The sequence below is a fragment of the Amphiura filiformis genome, chromosome 4 (genome assembly GCF_039555335.1).
Source record: "Amphiura filiformis chromosome 4, Afil_fr2py, whole genome shotgun sequence".
Lineage (NCBI taxonomy): Eukaryota > Metazoa > Echinodermata > Ophiuroidea > Amphilepidida > Amphiuridae > Amphiura > Amphiura filiformis.
This window is the reverse complement of record NC_092631.1, coordinates 3921946-3946294: the sequence shown is the minus strand read 5'-3', so window position 1 is coordinate 3946294 and position 24349 is coordinate 3921946. Positions and strand designations below refer to the sequence as shown.

Below are 24349 nucleotides of genomic sequence, written 5' to 3'. Positions count from 1 at the left end.
ATTGCTGTACGAAAATATGACCATTAAAAAAATATTACCCCATTTTACGGTACACCTTTTACGTATCGAAAGTAGGGGGCATATAAAAATTAATTAATTAATTTTTAAAAAAAAAAAAAAAAAAAAACACAATTTACCGCTTTTTAAAAATTTTCTACACACATTTAAAAAAATGTGTGTAGAAAAATTTAAAAAATGCCGATCGACCTTCCCTATTTTTTTTTTTTTTTATGTTACGACAATCAAACATTTTTTTTTTTCTTTTTTAACCTAATTATAAATTAAGACATGCCCTTAATTTTTAATTGAAGAACGCATGCGTACTAGAAATGGAATTTTAATAGACTCATTTGTAACTGTTGGGAACGCTAAAATCATTTTTAAAGTGCTTTTGCCATTGCAATGTTTACACGCGTGAGGTATAAAACACTTGTAACGAGGTTAAAAATGTTCAGTTCCCAGTTTCTCATTTCATAGCATACTTGCACGTTAAATGAGCGATTAGAAAGGAAACCAGCGTAGAAACTACGGAAGTCTTTGGTTGTCATTCAGGACGGAATACGGAGAATTTCTGAGGTGAATTACTCATATCGTATCCGATATACCGGCTATTACTGCTAGTTAGTGGAATTCAAAACAAATGCAGATGTACCTGAGTGCCTGGAATACCGGCTGAGAAGAAATCGGCTGCCAAAATGTTTCGATTTTTGTCCAAGCGATTCTCCCGACGCTACAGGCGAGAACATGGGACGGGTCGCCGTGGGGAATACGGTACGGAGGTGCGAGTACCTGCTACCAAAAATAAACACTTTGTGATCTGTCGTGTCATGTTTTTAGATGGAACAGATAAAACATATGAAATACATGTGAGTATTTGCTTCTCTGTAGGCCTAAATATGATGTATTAAAGTGACGATACAGTTTGGAAAAGAGGGTGAAAATTCCGTGAATGTTTTGTTATTATCATGACAGAAGATCATGTCATGATGAGTGGCCTTGAACTTGTTTCATGGTTTTGTAATGCTGAACCAGCTGATGAGTCGGAGGACGGAGTACCCTTGTTCTCTATCCATTCCATTATTCCATCATCTATGGATCTCTACTGAGTTGAAGTTACTCGAGAACTCTAGCTTCGAATTTGCACACGATAGTTACGCATTCGATGCTAGCATGCTAGAGTGCGTTAGTATCATTTTTCGGTCGGACAGCGATGCAATTTTTTGCACCGGAGGTTATTTATTCTGTTAATGTTGAAATTTGGATGAAAGTTATTTCGATGAGTCAACTGTGTCTTTTGAGCAAGATTTGCCTATTTTGGAGAGTCTTAAAATTTTGCTGAAGTGCAATTTTAGCAACATTTTTGATGCAATCGCCTGTCGTGATCGGCTGTGTTTACTTCTGAACTTCCATTGCTTTACACGGTGTCATGCTTCGGCGAATCCGACTAAATTTTGAATGCAATGGTCTCTAGCCTAGAATGTGAAACTATCGGTGAGCAAATTCTTGGCTAGACTTCTCGAGCAAAGTTGAAGGGGAGGGTCATTCATATCAATATGAAAGTGTTAGCCAATATGCACATCCGTGGACGTGTTTAAATGCATGTTCATGTGTTTAATCTGTTTATAAATAAAAAATATTAATAAAAATACCGCATTTTTAGGGTACAGACGACGTTTGTATAAAAAATATGATGATATTGATTATGATCAGGCTCAGCTGGTATCAATCAGATTTCATAATCATAGTCGCATTTTTCCTACACAATCTATGGTATGCCAGGTGAATTCAAATTTGCCATCAAACTGCATCATTTTATATATTGATCAACTTAAAGCCCTTGAGTAAAGAAAGCCAACACTGAAAACCTTTTTGTCATAGCACTTTCTGTAGCAAAGTTACATCTAGTCAAAGATTGACTTTCATCAAAAAGATTCAGCTAGCAAAATTCCAAAAAAAACATTTCGGGGGGTGTTTCTAGATCTTAGTCTCATGACGATAGCAGCTTTTTTAAATGGAACTGCTATCAAAATCCATCTGAAATTCCATGTGCGAGTCTCTCATCACCAAAAAAATCATATATTTGGGTCAAGTGAAGTATAGACAACATTTATGTAGGTTTTCAAGCGGTTCTTTTAAATTTCAATGTAAATTTGTATTGCCGGTTTAGGCCATTTTGGCCGACTAGCAAAAACTGATGTTTCCCTCTCATCTACAAACTAGGCAAAAATAGTTCACCCTTCGAATGGCAATTTTGCTACTCAAGTACTTGTAGTTGTACGGACCGGTATCATGCAACTACATGTATTTATATAAAAGCTATGCTATGCCTGGTTGGTATAAAATAAAGTAAAGGTCCAACATTTCACTTGTGCTGTTGGGAATATACTCACTAGTCTCACTTTCCACTCAATATTCAAAACATGACATGTACACCACCATATATATACACAGCCCCAAAATGGTCTACTTTTTGGTAGAATGCAACTCTGAAGATAGTTTTAACATGCAATCCCCAAACCACTAGTTTACCTTATAAAAATTTATAGGAATCTCTGTCAGAAAATTTAAATTTCCTTCACTTGACAGCATGAGTAAATAGTACTTGACAGTCCTAAGTTGTATCACTCAAATGAAAGAATAACAAACTTAAATCAGTCAAATCATGGAAATAAGAGAATTTAATGCAATCAGGTTTACAACACAGAATGTACTGGTACATCAGTCAGTCAACACAATAAAAAAATATTGAGGAAAAAGTCACTGGTGCATACCAATTCACATGTCACAGTGATATTGATTTTCTTGTATGGCCATGTGTCATCATGAAGTGGGGTTCCTTTGTGTTTCTTTTGGACCATTAATTGTTTTGATGAATCAAGTGTGTCAAAATATTGGATCCAAAACATAATAATTATAAAATTGGATGCTTTTATACACCCAATATTTATTGGTCTCGCTATGAGTTCAAAATGTCAATTGGACTCTACTGTCTTAGTCGAACACATCTCGTCAGGGCATAATTTAAGTGTCAGAATTTTACATAGCAAAATTGTGACAAAGTTTTATTTGTTATGTATAGCAATAATTATGTATAGCAATGACATATGTTTGTGTGATTGCATAGCATTTTGGCTAGATTGTGCAGCAAAATGCGATGCATTTCGTCCAATATTTTAAAACTCATAGCTCGACAAATAAATATGGGCTGAATCGATCCAATTTTATATCAAACTTGTTTAGGGATTGATCAACTTTTGGGAGAAACATGCTAAAAAACTTGCTTGGGGGTAATTGTGCTCACTACTCACAGAGGAAAACTTGTTTGTGGGTGTAAAAAAAAATTGTTCACAGTACCCGTATGCATAGTTTGCGTACATTGGGGTTTTTACAATACAAATACAATACAATAAACGGAATTTATATAGCGCCTTAGCATAAGTATGAACAAAGCGCTTTACAATGATCTTAAAAGTACAACTTACACTACATCTTAGGCTACAGTAAAATTACAACTTAATTAAAAATAAAAAACTTAGTTTGGAAACAAATAGGTTTTCAGATTAGATTTAAAAGTGGCCAGACTATGTGAAGTACGAAGTTTTACAGGTAATTTGTTCCAGAGAGCTGGCACAGAATTGCAGAAGGCATTATTCCCATATGATGTGTGAGTTCTTTTACATTCAAGCAGACTGCCATCAGCATGTGATCGTAGGAACATACCATCAGAAAATGTGTGAGATTTTAGGAGATTTTGTATGTACAGTGGTGTTGTTTCATGTCTACTTTTATAGCGAATGTGAGTAGTTTGTAGGTAATACGCTCTTTTTACTGGAAGCCAGTGAAGCTCTTTCAGCAGAGGAGTGGTGTGTTCCATACGGTTTGCCTTGAAAACAAGTCTGGCAGCTCTGTTTTGTATCTTTTGTAGTTTTTGTGTGTTTTTTACAGTTGTACCATATAATAAAGAGTTACAATAATCAATTCGAGAAATAACAAGTGAGCGGACAGCATGGTTGTAAGTATCTTTATCAATATAACAGCGAATGCGTCCTATATTACGAAGATGGTAATTTAAAGAGCGAGAGACAGCAGATATTTGAGATGACATAGACATGGTTGAATCAAAAAGAACTCCAAGGTTGCATACAGAATCAGATGGTTTGATAATTGTTCCACATACGTTAAGAGTTGGTTCATATATATATTTCAAATTATATGCAGAGCTAGCAACAAAGAATTTTTTGGGTACGCTGCCAAGCCTGTCATGTCTGAGTGCCTTCCCCTTGAATATAAGCAAATGGGACACTTTCCATCACAATTGTCAAGAGGAGCGAGTTGTATTTGTCGCTGATCAATGTTGATTTTGAGTGTTGTATAAAAACTGTATTCCTATGTTTTACTTTGTTTCTAGAACAAGAATTCTATAAAATTTAAATTCAACCAGACGTCCCGTTTTAAAGGGAGTTGGACCATGTGGACATTGCATTTGTTTCTATCTGATTAATGTTTGTTTCATTTGTGTAAATTTACAGTATCTTTTTGGTATTTTCAGTACAAAATAGTAAAGTCCATTGAAAAGCAACAAAACTAATTAACATTAATTTTCAATTAAAATTCACTCATACCTAGGTGAAATTGCCTATACTTTGGAAAGCCAACTGAAACAGCTGGTTCCCTCATCCATCTATAGTTTAATTGCTGTGTGGGTGTTGGAAAGTTATTGAAGCTGTAGCCTGCCCTGGATTATTATTTTTTTACATTAGCCAGGAGCTTCTTAAAAAGCCTTCTTCCTGTCAAAAAGTGATTTTGGGTACGCCCACAAAGATGTCAAAATTAGGTACCGGTATACAAAATACAAACATACAAATACACAATTACACATGTACCCTGACCCCAGACTGGGCCTAAAAAATTGTTTGATTGGCGTAACCGGACCGACATCAACTCTAAAAATAGGCCCGACCCTAGCCTTTTGTTTTTATTTTTTGCAAAAAACAAATAAATAAACTTAAAAAAAAAAAAAAAATAGTTCCATGACCTTTATCATACACAATTTACGGTTTAAAAACCGTGTAAAAAATATGCCTACCGACCTACCCAATTTTTTTTGTATGTTGCGCCATTCAATCATTTTTTTAGGCCTTACGTATTGGCCAGTAGGTCAATTGGTCATGCTTTGATTTCACTCTTGGAAATTTATTTTGGCTATTATTTTTTAATATGATACATTTTACTCAAGTGCATGGGTGGTTCATGGAATGAATATTGTACCTGTAGGCCCTATCTATCCATGTTACCATGATGTAGGCCTACATTGTTTTTCACAAACTTTGTTGGTAATGTCGGTTATAGACACATACACACATTGTGCCTATTTTCTTTTGTGTTGGGTATATGAAATACTCTGAGAATGTTGGCATAACCTGAAAACTCATTGTGTGCAAACACAATTCCAGTGACCAGTTTTGTGTAAAATGTAGGTCTGCAAAAATGAAGTGATACTTTATTCCCGAGTACAATAGTCCTTCAAGACATTCATGAAGAAGACTGTGGGCTGGGTTTGCCGGTTGAATTATTGGTCTCTAAAAACCTTCTTGATTGGTTATTACAAAGAGCAGGTGCCATATATTCATTGAGCCAATGAGAATTTAGGCAGACAAAGGCTGAATGGGATTTAAGTTCAAAATATCTGAAAAGTCCTATTTTGATTGGTTACCGTACTCAGATGATTATCATATAATTCACCAATTGGGGGCACTGTAAGAAATGCAGTTCCCATGGGGTTTTAAAAAAGTAGACGGACAAGCTTTGCAGCGTTAGCGGTCTTCAAATTAGGTTTTTGTCAATATGCTAATTTGCATAAATTTGTTTCCCTGAGTGCAATGAACTGATAAGTGATAAGGTGTATCTAGTGATGTGACTTGGTGCTTGGTGAAGGGAGGCAATTGTCTGTTTTCAAATTTTTTGTCACAAAATGCAAATTTGGCAGCTCATTTGCATAAATTTATTTTTTATTTTAAAAATTTATTTATTTTTTAATTGTGATTAAAAAAATATTCCACCAAGTGAAATCCCCCTGGATAAAATGATACATGCCAAGGTGGAGGTATTGTTGGCAACACTCTGCGTCAAGAACGCGCAACCCGAGCCGAGAACCGCAAAATTTTAGTTTTATTATCTTGACATGTTTTCTCTAGAAATGTTCAATGATAAGCAGTGAAATTAAATATTTAGGAAATAGTTTGTGATTTGTTTGATAATTGATTTGTTTTCGCCACACAGAGACCAGAGGTAGCCACAAGTTTATATCAAACATTGGCCAACTTCCAAACGATGTCACTCATTAAAACATTATGAGCTAAATATAGAAGTGTTAATGTATCCAGTATCTTAGGCCTAGAGCTAAACTGGATTCAAATGATTTCCAAATGGTGTCTGAATCTTCAGTAAACATGTAGATGTAGACAATTGCACTTCAACTAACCTTTTGGTAGGCATGTGTAAGATCTGATCAGTAAATTCCCTTCCCTTTACCCAAATGTTTAAAGGCAAAATTCCAACCAAAGAGATTTTATTGGAGAGTATAGACTCAGCCATGTTTGTGTAATTCTTGTCTCTTTATGGAGGGCAAAAATGTATAGAACTATCCAGATTATTTCACCATGACCCCAGCAAAAAGTGTGCAAAAAGTTATTTGCGTTTACCACAATATGTATGTGTAATGTGTGGACTGTTGTTATGATTTAGTGGCATTTGCAGGTGATAAATGGTACATGTATGCTCGAAATCCTGTATGCCACTTACATTTGATTATTGGGCATTTGCTGATAATAAGCTGGAGGTACAATGTACATGTACCCCCTGACATGTACGCTATTTTGGTTCTCATGAATGAGAATCCAATACAGGTACCTAAAAAGTGGTTGCTTCTATCAACCTAAAGGTAGTGTTAAGCTTTGTTTGGTATCGGAACTAACAAAATTATTACTGTTTTTGTTCATTACAGAAAAATGCCAAATCCAAAGAGCTGTTTGAGCAAGTTTTGTACTCATTGGACATAGTAGAAAAGGATTACTTTGGCTTGAGCTTCATGGATGCTATGCAAGTACAGGTAAGATATTTTTCGGAATAACAACAAGTGTAGCTTCCCAAACTCTTTTTGCACCACGGCATCTAGTCTAGTGAATTTGACCAGTCAAGCAACATTGCAAGTTGCTTGCTTGTAGGACATGTTGAAGAAACCGGATGTTAAACTTATGTAAACTTTTTAATGGTCTGTTGATGGCAGAGTGGGAGGTTCAAATCTTGATCACAAAATATTATTTCCTAAAAAGTTGTCCATAATAAAACAAAATTGATCAGGATTTAAGTTTGGAACCTCTGGGCTAGCTCTGTATCAAGGAAGCTTGTTGCATTGAAGCGTTAGGCTGGGACTACGTCATGCCGGTGAAAACAACCAAGTGCCGGTGAAAACAACTTGCGCAGATCAATCAAATTAGGTCACTGGACCTACTGCGCATCGCAAGTGTTGCACCTGGCGCCGAGTGCGTGCTTGGAATGTTGTGTTTTTGAGCTGCAACTCTGCTCTCTCCGACTTGGGTCGAAGACATTAACATTATTTTAGCTAATTTTCTAGCAACAGGCACTACTACTGTGTTCGCTGACGTAGTGCACGTTAGTATCCAGTATCCATTGGTTACTGGTTCAAGCCTAGGCTCATACACCTAATTCTGAATTATGATATGCCATAGGCTTTGTCAACTTGTGATCATTTCGATCATTGGTTCGTAACAACAAAAGCGTAATCCAGTTGACCTAGCAATGGTCATATTCTAACGTGCACTACACTGTACAGAAAAAACTAGCAATGGCTACACCACCTGATGTAATAATCTAAATTCAGGATCAATTAATCAGTTTGTTTTTCACTGGCTAGTAAGCATGGTAACAGAGTATCATGCTGCACTTATGCCTTTGTTGTGGGGGAAATTAGTGTAAATTGTTCATTTATTTTCAATAGAGGATTGTCACATGAGGCTGATACAGGCGCCGTGCACAGACGTGTCATTTTCACTAAGTACAAGTTTACATTGATCATGAGTCCAATGTATGTGTGTTTGTTGTTATCATGCTGCTGCATTATGGAACCTAATAGCAATTACGATGGTACAAATCAAGATTAATCATGTGTTCTTACTTACTTACACAATTTCCGCATTTCTAATTGCTCAAGAGCCGTTGTATAAATCGGGTGTGCAAATGCGGTTTAGGGAAAATGAAGGAGAATCATGTTTTTTTGATAATGTTACTTGTTTAAAAAAAATTATTTGAATGAAATAAGAATCAGAATATGCCCGGGCTTTCCAGGATCTGTGTTCTGGTACAAGTTTGAACGGAGTAAGTGCCTTCAGGCATAAATAATTGTTTCGTGAAAATATGAATGAACATCCATTAACACCACTCCAAAACAAATTCAAATTCAAAGATGGCTGTATTATTCAAAATGGTCAAATGAATGTTGAAAAATAAACAGTCATGTTTATAAGAAACATTATTTTCCCAACTTTTCATGAAGTGAATAGTCATTCACTTTATAATGATGAGTTATTAGTTTGACTTTTAACTTCATTAAAACACAACAATGAAACCAAAAATTATTATGATGAACATGCTTTTCACAAAGAAAAGGCTCTCAGTTTTGACAGATCTAGGCGATGTACCTTTGTACCCGACCATTTTGGGGAATACCAGTGTTTAGTCTCACTTTAAATAAAATGCGGTTGCCATGCAAATATGTATTTTATGAGCCTATAGATATTTTCTGTTTTGGCAAATTGATTTTAGATGAATCATAAAGTCAATATAATTTGTGATTATTTTATTGAAGGTCAACTCGTTTTGTGAAGAGAGAGATGGAATCGCTATTTATTGTGGTTCAAAACATTCTGTTGCAATCAAAGTCATTTGGAGTTACAAAATACTTCATGAACTTTCTGAAGTTGTTCAACTTCAAGACCTGATTTTTAGCATTTGTGGGAAAGTTCACCCAGTCAAACGTAATGTTATCTAAGATCTCATGCTCAACCTTCAGGACACAGTTCAGTAACCCTTGTGTTTGTGCCTACTTTGAATGGCCTTTGAATTTGTTTGGTGCTAAAACTCATCCGCTGCAACTTTAGGTCAAATTTTGAGATGTGATGGTGCAATTGAGGTTAAAGAACTGCTCCACTGGAAATGAGAATAAAGGGAGATGATCATGACCTACAATTCCCAACTTGTTTTCTTTGTTGCTATTGTTATAAAACGTATTTGAAGTGAAAACAAAGAATTATGACAGTTCATGCCAGAATGGATAACAATGGACAGTTAAAAATTGCACAACCTGGATTGTATTTTCTTTTTTTTGGCTTTTGGGTAATCTTTTGAAAGCTATGTAATTAGTTCATTGTGTATTGCAAATGAAGCAGTGGGTTGGCTTTCCAAGTGAACTGTTTCTGAACTATTTGGTCCAGCCAACGTTTTTGTTCAGGGCATTTTGAGTGTAGTGGCTGACCAGTAATTTTTCTATGTGGTAGCAGGTGAGAGGCTGGAGAATTGAGATTGATCCCACAATATTTTGGGGGGTTTACGTACCTGCTGACTTAATAATTAGGTCATGCGACCCTTTCACCCTTATTGTATTGAAATTCATTGTTGTTTTGTGTATGGTAGGTCAACTGGAACTAATCTCATTTATAATACATACCAATGATGTTATGTCAAGTTCACTGGCATGCAGATACTGGTATATCAGGATATTCATTATGAAGGGCATGGGCCATTGGGCTCATGTAGATTACAACAATTTAATCCAGATTGATAGCCAATGTGTAATATTACCGTAACCACTCGGGTATAAGCCCACCCCCCCACCCCTAGATGGCAGATTTCACTTCAAAAATGGGGGTGGGCTTATAACCGGGGAAGGGCTAGTGCATGAATTTAAAAATAAGAACAATCATCCCCCATTTGTATATATGCCCAATGTACCAGTAATTTCTATATTCTATCATCTATGTCAATTTCTTAAAATTATAAGTGTGGAATGTTAATCTTAAATGTGAGAGCAAACCATTGATTTGATTAACGAACTTGGCCAAAATTTAGTACTGGGCTTATACCTGAGTGCACCCTTGTTCACAGAATGTTTTGAAAAATAGAGGGTGGGCTTATAGCCGAAGGTGGGCTTATACCCGGTTGTAAACGGTAATACATTGGATACAAATTGTCATTTTAGTACATGTACAGTGCATTGGTTTTTGCTAGTTAAAAATCATCTGTAAATCTGACATTATAATACATGGGTGAAGCACAGTACATGTGCCATGTTTATTTTCAGAAGCTGTGATCCTAACCCAGAAAAGTTGAGGCTAATAAATAAGGGTGGTATAAATCAATATAGGCCGACATAAATCTGTCTGGGTCATACCATAGACCTACTGTACCTTTAATTTGCCAGTGGGTCGTGGAGAAGCTTTCACCTGGTAGGTTCAGAAGGTGCCTATAAAGTCCACAGACAGCATACAACTTCTTGTTATCAGGAATCCATGAATATGTAGGCCTACAGTGCCGAGGATAGCCTCCGTCTCCATCATCTCTTGCAATCACTAAACAAACCATCTGGTGACAAGCTCGAAATAATGATCACTGATTGGTTACAAATTTCCATAAAATTGTTTTCAAGGACTAAAAACGAGGCTCACTTTTATTTTTTTTGTAGTGGATGGAAGTTAAAATTTTGGACATTTTCCCCACACAAACAAATGTAGCAATTCAAGGTACTATAGTACTACAGTAACTGTCGAACAAATATTACTGGTCACAACAAACTTATTAGCGAAATAGATTCATCAGGGCCATAAAACACAAGAAAACGGAAAAAAAAACATGGAAAGTAACATTTGATAAAACGTAATAAAAGTAGAAGACAGAAAACTTATGGCTCTAGTTTATTTGTTTGTCATTTATGCATGTTTCAAGTGTGAAGTGTCCATACATATTTATCCACATGAAATAATCCATTTTAAATCAAATCTGTCATAGTGGGATGTGGTTTGTAGTTAACATGGAAGTGGTAGAACTTTCATCATGACCTTAATATTGTGAAAAATTGAGGTGAGGGTCAGCAGGTGTTTGGGTTGACCTCAGTTGACCTATGATTACAGATTGCTGTCTGATACCAATTATTTAGGCCTACAGGGAATAACTAGGTGTAGTAAATGACCCAATTTCAAGATCAGGTGAATAAGTTACCTGGAAACTGACAGCTCCCTGTTCTTGTGGGCTGTACTTTGTTGTAGTGGTTGTTGCAAGGATTTTGTTTCTTCAGAAACTGGCTCATAAATCGGCTCATAAACCTTCCATGTACATGTAGTTTGATCATGCCATGATCACACCACAGAGATATTGCATTCCAAATCACACCAGACATGCAGACAGAACGGATTCTATGATGTACTTTAAAATGTACAAGTTTATTGCATGTGCACTATGTGCAATCGTGCATACATGTATATTATAGGACATTTTTTTATGATGGATGCATGAACAATTCAAATTTATGTCCATGTAACTTTGACTCGTAATCATTAGTACTACATATTTATGTAAATAATAATGTACTCAGCATTATTCTGCAAACCCATGTGTTGTTGTTTACACTTCTGTTTTGGTTAGAGACTGACCGATCAGGAATCGGCCGATTGGCCGATCAATTATCTCTTTGATCTGCCGATTCGATCGCCGATTACCAGTTCGCCAATTGTAAACAATGGCTGCCATCACCGTGAGTAAATTTCACCCGTATGTTGAAAGGGTACTTGTATGCAAAGTATTACCATAATTATGTATGCTCTGAGCACAAAAAAACACACTCCCATATGCATTTAAAATACTGAATTTGACCATGATTATTATAAGCTCAATTTACCTTTTCCCCCTGATGTCCCAGTCCATCGAATCAATCGATCGCCCATTTTAATATTGTGTTTACGTTCAAGTCAGTGTGAGTTTTGCACACGGCCTGTAGCTCTCGCCAATCTGACACGCACGTGTGTAACCCGGAACTGTTGAGTTTTGCACGCGGCCCGTAGCTCTCTCCAATCTGACACGCACGTGTGTAACCCGGAAGTGTTGAGTTTTGCACACGGCCCGTACGCACGTGTGTAACCCGGAAGTAAGAACTACAATTGTAATGTGCATGCGGGGAATTACCTGATTATCTCAGCTGTGTGCCTGAATCATGGTATGATTTTATGTTTATCGCCTACAAAGCTTGTTCTTTTGCTAAATTTCGCTTGATTTAACTAGTCTAATTCAAAGAAATATACCAATAAATGAATACTTGTTAAGCTTCAACAATTACTTTCATGATATTGGGTGATCGGTGCATTACATCGGCAGATGAAGGAAAAATCGGCCGATGCAGATCACTACCGATAAGCTAATAATCGGCCCGATACAGAAGCTACCGGTCTGATCGGTCAGTCTCTAGTTTTGGTTGAGTTGGGGGGGGGCATGAATTTATTTGTGGCCATCTTATTCTTAATTTAGGGTAATAGTTTGTCTCAACCCCACTCCCTCGACATTCTTCGCTGTTCACCTGTGAACAATTTCTCTGGAAAAATTCTGGATGGTCAATAGAAACATGTTACGAATAACTCTAATATTAAAATTTGTACCTGAGTATGTTGTAATATAGGCCTATATATTAAATACAGTACTGGTATTACATCTTACATACCTACATGCAAGCTGAGGCAAGCAATTAATTTGTGGATAAGATTGGAGTTTGGCAGTGTGTGTAATACTCATAAGACATTGATTTATGACGCATGTAGTATCATAGAGAAGTTCATCTCCAAGTACTGTATATTGGTTGGTGATAGTACAGCATCACACTGCTCTGTAGGCCAATGACAAAGTATTATGCTGTGCTTGTATATTAAGTGAGCTGAGCTTCGCATATTATTTGCCATTTGCAATGCAAAAGAATTACCATTGCCAATCATTTTTTATAACATAATAATGTCAACAAAATTGCTGTTGAAATTGTACTGTCTGTCATAATTCTTAAGACTCAGTACACCGGTCGATCTTACCGTTTCCGATGTTGATTAAGATACTTCTTGCATCGATCCCGAGATGCGGAAAAAACCAATAGTCATTTTGTCCCACATAAATGAATAAATAACAAAAACCCCCCGATCCCCCGAGTGGACTCACCCAATCGGTGACGTCACACACGATAATCATTCCTTATCCTCCTTGGTTTCTAGATGAGATAGACGTGTGGATTTTTCTTTACCAACGCTAAGTATCATTACGAACCAAAGGATTTAGATATACAGTTTGTTTGTTACACTGAGGTAAAAACCAACCAGTATAGTGCGCTAGGGAGATAGTTTTGACGACATTTTTCGCTAGAAAAGTGACAAAAACGATCCAAAAACTTAGCTTGTATGTGTGTTTCCGTTCAGATACGGGACACACGTTTTCAAAATGGCCGCCCTTAGGGCCATTTTATTTTTGTTCTCACGTAAAACAACTATAGCAGACTACTGTCTGTTCAATTAGCTTAGATTCTTGAATTTTTAAGATATTTGAAAAAATATAAACTTGTGGCCAAAGTCATCAAAGAAAAGTGTTAGTACAGCCTTAGACCTAACGTGATTTATACTTTTCAAATTCCCAAGTTCAATTTAAAACCCCATTTCTTTTCAATTTTGCCTCATTTTGGGCAGTTACTTGGGTCCACCGAAAGGGTTCGCGACCTTTTACAAATTGAGTGGGACGGTCCATTCTCAACTTAGGGCATAGACCCTATCCAATTTAGCAAAACAGTCTGTCCACCAATCTGTCCTGCCATTTCAATTGTTATACCGTTCCGGTTATTGGATAGGTTCTATAGGTGATGATGCATGGTCCACGGTTTTTGTTACACGAAATTATATGGCGCTGAGTACGCTTTTATGCATAACATTATTCTGAGCATTATTTTTTTCTTTTCTTTTACATTAAAATTATGGATTTCGTTCTCATTTCAACTGGTTTACAATGTATATTGAGTTTTGTTTAATACCACCATTCCTTCCCAAGAATATCAGCATTAAGCTTGACATTTTCAGATACAGTAACTTTGTAAGAAATGTTTTCTGTAACTGTAACCTGATTGTTTTAAATAATATTTTCTTGTATAAAAGTTCTTTTGTTTCACAGTTTTTTCAGTTTGTATTCAACAAACAAAACGAAATAACAAATTGAAAATAAATGTGTAGTTTTATAATAGGCCTATAGGCCTACACCTTCTCAGACCCATTCTCAGACCCATTTGCACAATAAATAAATAAATAAATAAATAAATAAATAAATAAATAAATAAATAAATAAATAAATAAATAAATAAATAAATAAATAAATAAATAAATAAATAAATAAATAAATAAATAAATAAATAAATACACAAGGAATGTATTTATATAAGCTGGGCCTATGTTAGAAAAATTAGTTCCCATAAATAATAACGTAATGTTTCAACAGTAGGGTTTCAACACAAATTAGGCATACTGGCAAATATTTTGCTGGACAATACTTCCTGATGCGGATGGTCGAATAAACCAATCTTTACGCATTGTGACATTCGTCCCCATTGCTCTAAATGGATTGATTCCAAAAAGTTTATGGTACCCGACGTTCTCTGGCTTTTTATATAAATATCATGGAAAAGACCAAAATTGAAAAGAAATGGGGTTTTAAATTGAACTTTAGAATTTGAAAAGTATAAGTCACGTTAGGTCTAAGGCTGTGCTAACACTTTTCTTTGATGACTTTGACCACAATTTTTTAATTTTTCAAATATCTTAAAAATTCAAGAATCTAAGCTAATTGAACAGACAGTAGTAAGTTACAATAGATGTTTGTACAGTACTGTGTATACATGTATGGTGAGTGATTATCGCTATGTTTATGGTGTGCTCTATCGTTATATCTTTCAGTACGCGTCTGATGACGAGTTACTGCTAAGAGTTCGTGGGTTTCGAAGGACCAGCCTGACAAATCTATACCAAAAGGTTTTCAGTTTTTCATCCCTTTGTTTATATATTTTTATATCATACCACTACATCAGCGACAGCCACTGTGCGTGTGGGTCTGTTTATTGGGCTTGAGCTTGTGTTCGGGGGGGTAGTGCTGTACGCTCCCGATTACTACAATGTCCAGGCCTTGTCAATCATGCCCTTCCCTTGTGGCAGAGTGGGACCCGCATCCACTCTGCTACACCCCCAGGGATTGCTCTAAATCAAATAAGTGTGCTTCCTTTTGCATAGGCTTATCGGACATCCACTTCGAGGATTTAGAAAGTAGCCCTCGTCTGGGTCTTCGACACAGACAGAAGACGAAGACTAAGAAACAGAAGCCTACAGGTAAGATTGATATGGTAGGTACTAGCGCGGCGGCAAGGGCCACGCTAAGGTAACCTCTGGGGCTCCGGTCCCGGGCAAGCAGGCGGACCCTCCGGGACTGCTAGCGAGCCCGAAGGCCTAGCAGCCAGCGAAAGCACTGACTTAACGCCTAAGCTAGTAGCAGGCAGCAGGGCGGTACTTGCCCTAACAGGCGAGTACCAGTCTACCAGTGAGATCTCTAGCGAGTTTCTTGCAGGTGGACACCCGTCTATTGCTGGCGAACGAGCGGGTCTAGCACCCGCGAAGTAGCCGGCGACGGACAGTATGCCAAGGGTACCCCGGGCTTGCCTGGGTTGAATCCTAGCATACAGCGTGCAGCGGACTTGCCTCGGCCGGTCTGGAGCACGCAGCGTGCCAGTGGAACCCCGCGCTTGCCTGGGTTGATCCACGGCACGCAGCACGCTTTCGTTCCCGCAAGGGTCGAATGAAAACGCATGGGTTTAGCAGAGACGATACGGGGCTAACGCTTCGGGTGTAGGCTTAGCAGAACCAACTGGGGTTGTCACACGGCAGCGTTCCGTGGCGGGACCGACGAGTGGTGCCCTGGGCCTTGGAATGGCTGCCGGCTGTCCTCCGGGACTGGCTAGCGGCTATACCGGGGGTGGGCTCGCAGTCTCTCACGGGACAGCGACCCAAGTGCAAACAGTGGCAGCTACCGAGACGAGCTACGGCTTGACTTCAGTGGTAGCCACTATGCACGCCCATAGCTGCCGTGAGTGGTCCGCCACACACAGCGACCTTGGGCGAGGGCTCAAGAGGTTAGGGTAGGTAGTTTGAACAGCCTGGCTGATCAACAACCCACTTATGTCCTCGAGAGCCAGCAGAGCGTGGGTGATCCATTACAGTCAATGGGTCAATTACCCTCTTATGATCGATCACTATCTATTCAGCGGAGCATGGCTCCATTGATTGATACTGCCTATTCAGGTAGCGAGGTGACTGATCGAGGGTATACACGCCAGCTACCCGTGATACTAGGCAAGCTCCTTTTAGCCACGGGACAGCCAGTATAGCGGGGAACCCATACACACGGCTTGATCCCCTAGCGGGGAACGCTGTGAGGCATGGGTACAGTGGTACGCAGCCGAGCCCTACCGGGCACCTCGCTACAACCACGCAGGTACCGCAGTACTGCCCTGGTTACCACAGTCTCTGTGGCAACAGGGCGGGGGAGGCGGTACTGGTACTGCCGCTCCACGGGGTTTCCCTGGTGGCGGATCCTTTCAGGGTCAGCTACCAACAGGGTATGCCCGTGGTATCCGCCGCAGGGTGGTTTCTTCCACGGTCTAGCACCGTGGCAAGTGCCGCCTAGCGTTGGGCAAGCAGTACCACCAGTTGTTACCCAACCCGGCGGCGAGTGGCTAACCCTGATACAGCTCAGGGTAGGCCGCACACTGCTATGGCTAGGGCGACAGCAGCGAGAGCGTGCGGATCCCGGGGTGCTGTAGCTAGCATCTCGGGGTCTAGCGGGAGTACTCCCTCTTCTGCTGGTGTTCAGTTGGCTAGCCACACGGTGGCGACACCTCCCTGTCCACCTTCAGATGCCCGTCGTCAGATCTCTTCCTCATCAGAGAGTGAGTCAGAGTCTGAAGGCGAGGGAAAGGAGTCGGAAGATGAAACCAGTAGCGACTCACAGTCTGATGAGGCTGTGCAGCTAGCTTCAGGTATCCTTCCCCCGCTTCCCCGTGAGGAACTCGCTAGCAATGGTCTGCCTGCGGACACCGCTGAGGTGATGAGCCGTGTGGCCCAAGGTTTGGGCCTGGCTTTCTCTCAGGAGGAGTCTGTTCAGGTGGACCAGGGCATCTGGTCAGTAGGATGCCCAGCTAGCGCGTCCACACAAGCGTCGCCCGGCGGACCTCAAGGGTAGGTTTAGGGGCTGTCAGGCTCGCTGGAGCTTCGGCGCCGCGTGCTTGCACGCTTCCACTGCGTGTTTCGCAGGAGGACTACGAAACCTACCTCAGGGTCCCTGACATGGATCCAGACGTTGCCAAGCGCCTGCCGCTGCGGCCAAGGCGCCGGGTCGTTCTCCCCCAGTGGGAGGAGGAGCTAAAGCTCATCGATAAGCGAGCACGCTCGCTTATCGGAGTCTCTAGCGTCGCTACCACGCTTGCCAAGCACCTAGGTAGGAAGGTAGCGAACGACCGCGGGGCAACGTCGGAGCTCTTCCGCGGGGTTAATCTGTTAGCGGTGCTAACAGCTAACCTCAACGAGAGTTCTATGGGCCTAGCCCATAGGATGTCATCTCGCCGCCGGGAGAATGCCTGTCTGTCCCTCCAGTCAACTTACGGCTCCGACTTTGCTGAAGCAATGAAGAAGTCAGACTCGGTGGGACAGGGGCTACTCTTTGGACAGGCCTTTTGCGCCACGGTGGAGGACCGGGCAAAGAAGGCCACCAATGAGAGCACTCTGAAGAAGTCAGAGGCTGCCCTGACCAAGGGAAGGGCAGTAAAAGGCGAAGAAGAAGCACAAGAAGAAGAAGTCTCCTAAGCGTTCTTCAGCGCCAGCTCCGGCTTCAGATACGGCGCCCACCACAGATCTACACCCGAGCCCGAGGCTACTCCAGCACCTCCCAAAAAATCTGGGAAGCGCAAGAGTAGTGCTGATCAGTATGGCAAGCCCCTAAGAAGAGCCGTTCTTCTAAGGGTGGCAAACCAGATCGGTCCTGAGGGCACGGCGGTCGACAGTCCATGCCGGCAGGTTTGGACTTCCACAGGATTCCCCTGTGGGCGGCCGCTGTGCATTACACGCCCAGAGATGGCATGCCATCTCACCGGCGCCTGGGTATTGTCAGTGGTCAGTGGGGGTTACAGGCTGGAATTTACCAGCCACCCTCGTGCGCCTGCACGATTCAGAGGTCCACGGTAGTGCCGCCAGACGGCCCCCAGCGTCGGGCACTACTGTCAGAGGTCACTCAGCTTCTCACGAAGCAAGCGATTGTCCCGGTCTACCCCCCTTCACCAAGGGGTTTTGGAGCACTTTTTTTCTGGCTCCAAAGAAGACCGGCGAATGGAGGCCCATTCTGAACCTCAAGCCGTTGAACGAGTTCATCAGGCCCAAGAGGTTCAGAATGGAGACGCTCGCTTCGGTGCTAGCCTGCCCCATCAAGGGTATGTGGGCGGCATCGCTGGATCTCTCGGACGCATATCTGCATGTTCCGATCGCACCTCAAGATCAGAGGTTTCTACGCTTCAAGGTACAGGGTCAAACTTACCAGTTTCGATGCCTGCCATTCGCTTGTCCACCTCCCCAGAGTGTTTACACTCCTGGTCAGGGCGGTGGCAGCATACCTGAAGCGCAGGGGAGTCAACATGTGTTGCTACCTGGACGATTGGTTCATTTACGGACGCACCCCACTGGAGACACAGTGTCTCGTGGAGTTAGTAGTCCGTGCGGTGCGGACCTGGGATTTCTGATCAACGTCAAGAAATCCAATTTGGTCCCGACGCGAGACACCACTATTCTTAGGGGCCCAGATCAACCTCAAGGAGGGATCGCGGCGCCCTCACCGAGAGGGTGACGAACATGGCGAGGTGTGCCCGACTCTTGGCCGAGTCAGAGGGAGCACCGCTGTGGCATGGATGAAGGTTTTGGGCCTTATGGCCAGTATGGTAGACCTCGTGCCGCACTGCCGCTTTCACATGAGGCCTATACAACTACACCTTCTAGCCTTTTACAGGCCCAGTCGTCACCAATATCCCTCGCGGTTCGATGTCGGAGATCGCGCGAGAGAACTCTGGTGGTGGACCCATCAGCCCAATTTGACTCAAGGTGTCAGGTTCCTGCACCAGCGGTGCGTCACGTAGTGACGACCGACGCGTCAAAGCTGGGCTGGGGGGGCAACATCCACGGGGACTCAGTCTCGGGCCTATGGTCGGCCACGGAGACGGAGTTCCATATCAACCTTCTCGAACTTTGGGCAGTGGAGAGAACTCTCCAGCATTTCGAGAAGGTGATCGTGGATCTCATATCGTTGTCCAAGCGGACAACACAACCGTGGTGGCCTACCTCAACAGACAAGGGGCACCAGGTCACCACGGTTGTGCCTGCACGCACTTTTCGCCTGATAGGGTGGTGCAAGGCCAGGCAGATTACGTTGAGAGCGATGCACATAGCGGGAGTCACCAACATCCTCGCGGACGATCTGTCACGAGGAAAGGTGTCGGGACCTACAGAATGGTCCCTTGCTCCGCAGGTCGCCCAGACGATCTTCGCGGTGATGTACCACCCCTCGATAGATTTGTTCGCATCTCATCGCAATCATCAGCTGCCGGTGTACTGCTCGAGGGTCGCAGACCCACAGGCATTCGCCGTGGATGCTCTGTCCGTAGACTGGGGAGGAATGACTGCTTACGCTTTCCCCCCGATCTCACTGCTCGCAAGGGTGGTGACCAAGATCGGGAGGGAGGGTTGCAACGTCATTCTGCGAGCACCGTTCTGGCCGTAACACCTGTGGTTTCGACCGATGGTGGATCTACTAGCGGCACAGCCGCGAGTACTCCCCGAGTTACCAAATCTACTCCGGATGCCCGGAGGAGAGGTACCAAGTCTACCACTAGAGCACCTGCAGTTAGCTGCATGGCCCTTATCAGGAACGTCTTGGCGGAGGGAGGCTTTTCATCAGAAGCTGCTTCTCTCATCGCCAGGGGTAGACGAGAGTCTACCCTCCGTCACGTATAGTCAGCGTTTGGCTCCCTACTACGCATGGTGCGATGAGAGAATACATCTCCCACTAGAGCCCCTGTGCCTCTAGTGGCAGGGTTTCTGACAGAAAAGTTCAGGTCAGGACTTCAGCGGGCAACGATAGCCTACTATAAGTCAGCCATTCTCTCGATTCATCGGCGATTTGAAGACGGGTCGACTATCAATTCAGATGGGTCCCTAAGTCTTCTTCTCGACGGTATGTTCAACGGCGCCCGCCCGAAAGGAAGGTGGTCCTCCATGGGACCTCAACACAGTCTTGGAGTATATTAAGGGTCCCCGTTTTGAGCACCTGTCAAAAGCGACCCTTAAATACGTCACTCTTAAGGCGGCCTTTCTTCTGGCGTTGGCTTCGGGACGGCGCTGCTCAGAGTTGCACGCAGTCTCGAAGTCAGCCTCCGTGTTACTAACAACGGAGCGACGCTGTTTCTTCGCCGGATTTCCTTGCAAAAATGAGCGAAGTACATTCCGACACTCGCCCTCTTCCTACCCAGTATTGGGCAGGGTTCATCAATAGCCGAAGACAGGTTGTGGTGCCCGGTGAGGGCGCTACAGCACTACCTTGGCGAACACAAACCTTAAGAGGGGCTCATGACCGCTTATTTATCACTCACGCAGAACCGCACGGTCCAGCCGCTAAACAGACTCTGGCACGGTGGCTGGTCCAGGTGTTGGTGGACTCGGGGGCGGTAAAAGACGCTCGCCCCAAGGCCCACTCAACCAGATCTATCTCATCTTCGTGGGCCTACCATAGGGGGGTCCCCATTGAAGAGATTTGTCAGGCTGTGTCTTGGAAGAACCCGTCGTCCTTTTCCACGGTTTACTACAAAAACGTAAACCAACGACCAGGCGATAAGTTCTCCAGGGCTATTCTGCGGAGATAATATGGTGGTGGGGTATCAGGTGTTTTGCGGACAATCAGAATTCCAACATGGTAAGAACCAGTGTTTCTATTCTTAACCACTGAACTTTCAGTTCAGGGGTTTTTGTCTGTTCACGTAGTCTTTCTGTTTCCGGCCGTGAGGGGGAAATAGTTTGACCTCGCGATTACCATGCTACCCACTCTCCCGATCCTTATCAGATGCTGGCCAATCTTGTACCTCCATCCGTCGGTTACTTGCTAGATCGATCTTTCAGATGTTGATGCAAGAAGTATCTTAATCAACATCGAAGCGGTAAGATCGACCGGTGTACTGAGTCTAGTCCCAAACAAAAATGTTTGGTAGACTCATAACCGGTCTTGATCTTACCTTTCCGATGTTGATTATCCCAGACCCCGCCGCCCCCTACAAGTTTGGCGAGTAGGGGCTGCCCAAGTCGGATAAGGGATGATTATCGTGTGTGACGTCACCGATTGGGTGAGTCCACTCGGGGGATCGGGGGGTTTTTGTTATTTATTCATTTATGTGGGACAAAATGACTATTGGTTTTTTCGGCATCTCGGGATCGATGCAAGAAGTATCTTAATCAACATCGGAAAGGTAAGATCGCACCGGTTATGAGTCTACCAAACATTTTTGTTTGGGACTAATTATCACCAATCGGCATGGTTTTTCATCCAGCATAAAAACATGTGTGTTACTGTTTATGCCATAATCACTTCAATCACAGACCCATCCTTTGCACTCATTTTAATGATAAAACTTTACCCTAGAACCTTCCAGGTCTGGGGATATGGCTGACCATCAACAATGACCAAAGAGCCCACCATAGGTTTCTACAGTAAATTTATTTTGCTCTTGTAAAATGATTGCAAGAGATATCAGAAATCTGGTAAATAGTGCAAAAATAACCATTTTTTCTAGCCCTGTTCATTCAAATGAAATTTTGACTCTGAGCTATCCTTGGTAAATCATGTTTCATAATGTCAACAACAGCAAACTAATAATTGTCTCATTTGCACCTGTGTGTGGTATTGTATACCCCAATGTTTGTCCACGACTTCTGATTTAGTAAGTTTTGTTTGAGTGTGACGGCAAACAATTTGATTTCTTGTGGTAGTAGTGTGATGGTCCGATATCAATTGATCAATGCAATCCATACTGCAAATAGAAACTACTCCAAGGGAGGTGTGGTGACTATGTGGGCTACATGTCAAGACACTTGATAAAGATTTGTGTATTCAAGGAAATTTATAAATAATTATTATTGAAGTCGTCCCTTTTCTATTTTTCACATTTCATTGATATTTTTTTATTTATGAATTGAAAGTGATGAAAATGAATTACTTGTCAAATAATATTTATAAATACATTTATTGATTAATTCTCAGATTTCATTTTCATCTATTATTAATTGGCCTATTAGAATCACAAAGCAAATATGTGTTGCAATATACTCATGCAAACATTATTAAGGGGCTGGGTAATAATTATGTGTACACCTGGGATGACAATTGACAAATTCTCAAAATAGTCTGCAAAAAATCACTTGCCCCTCCCCCCCCCTCTTTTGACATGCCAAAGAATCTTTGTTTCCTCTCCTAAATGGTTGGTCGACTCAACGTTAATGGCATTATTACAGCAAGTGCACATGCTAATAGAGACATGATTTAGGCAAAAAGCTCAATTCGGCTGAAAACTGAGTTAGGCAATCGTAGCAGGATGACAAAATGTGGTGTCCCTCTACATGTAACCCCCCTAAAAGGATGACATGGAATTATTTAAAAGGATGAAATATTCTAGACCAGAGCCTCACCAACTAACTCCACCCCTTAGCCTTCCAATACGACCCATCCATCTCAAATCTTGGATCCACCCCAACATACAAGCTCATACAGCTCTGATGTACAAATGTATAAACGTTTGTGCATGTTTATTGCATGTACATGAACTTCAGATATTTATCCTAGTTCATGTGAACTGCCAAATGTGCCTACAGGTAGCAATGAGACAGATCTCTGATTTCAGTTCATGTAAAGAGAAAAATAGGGAGTGAGATGCCAGATTCAGTATACCCAGTGTCATAAGTCAAGTTATAAATAATGTGTGTTTTCAAGTCTGTGGTGACTTTTAGGAGTCTTCCAAACCACAGATCCTTGGAAACTCTAATTGCTTGGTATTTTAACATACAAAAACAAGCAAAAGTTACCAAAAAACCCACAGATGTCAATTTTTTCCCTTTTAAATTAATTGAATTTACCATGTCATCATCAATCATGTGACTATGTTTGAATTAAAAGCATAATTCTAAATAAAAATAATGAAGTCTGATTCTTTCGACTGGATTTTTAATCATGTTAATATGGCCAGCAAATGAAGGTAGGAAGTATGTTCAAAATGGGAATAATGATTTTAGTGACATTCTCGGTTGAGTTGAAAATTAATTAATTGGTTGTAACAGGATCATCCCAATCTAGCGCCCCTTTAATTACATGTAAGTTGATATAATTGTAAATTGTAATTGATCCATTTTTGATTTGCAATGTCCATCAAAACTGAAATGAATTCTGGTGTAATGTATTACATGCGTATGTTGTATTATTTTTAAATCCATTATTTTTAATCAATTGGGATAATGTCAGAAGGCACCATGTGAGTTGATTTGACCATGAGCAACCATGGAGAGCATTTTGCTTTTATTCTCCATCAAAATTGATGTATACAATGAGTTTTTTTTGTATATGTACAATGTACCTGTATACGAAAAAATGCTCTACATGGTAGCTCATTATGTAATGTGTAAAATGTACATACATGTAGTACCATTAGTAGCAGCCATGAACCAATGGAAGTCATGCTCGATTTGGCATTGCCATTTTATAAATTAGTCAATGATTTCACACTTTACCACAACTTTGTGAAAATCACAATCATGAAGGTTGACGCACAGTAAACACTGACTGCTTGTGTATCTGTGTATTGCCTTAGGTTTCGGTTCACCTTCATTTGTGAGTTCGGACCAAGCTTTATAGTTGTATGCCTGCTTGTGTGTGCAATACAGAAGTTTAATCATAATATATAATACTAAATATTATTCAGTTGTTCCCAACTCAATCAAATCAAAACTTACACAACCAACTATGCAAAGCCTCTAAAAATTATGAATAGTCCAGCCTTGTTTGGGGTAAATACTTGAGCTGATTGTAGTCATTGTACGAGTCTACCTGTTTTAGTGTTTACAATATAATTGTTCTGTTGCCATAGATATTTACTGAA

The 24349-nt window shown here is 41.3% G+C and overlaps 1 protein-coding gene across 7 annotated transcripts in view; it reads left to right on the top strand.

The window, feature by feature from the left end:
- Positions 1 to 539: 539 nt before the first annotated feature.
- Positions 540 to 24349, top strand: part of LOC140150476 (uncharacterized) — an 81745-nt gene continuing 57935 nt past the window's right edge. For all 7 annotated transcript variants that reach the window (XM_072172499.1, XM_072172498.1, XM_072172502.1 and 4 more), the window contains exons 1-2: positions 540 to 866; positions 7004 to 7108. In XM_072172499.1, the coding sequence (XP_072028600.1) occupies positions 696 to 866; positions 7004 to 7108 (276 nt within the window). In that variant the 5' untranslated portion in view covers positions 540 to 695. The remainder of the gene's footprint in view (positions 867 to 7003; positions 7109 to 24349) is intronic.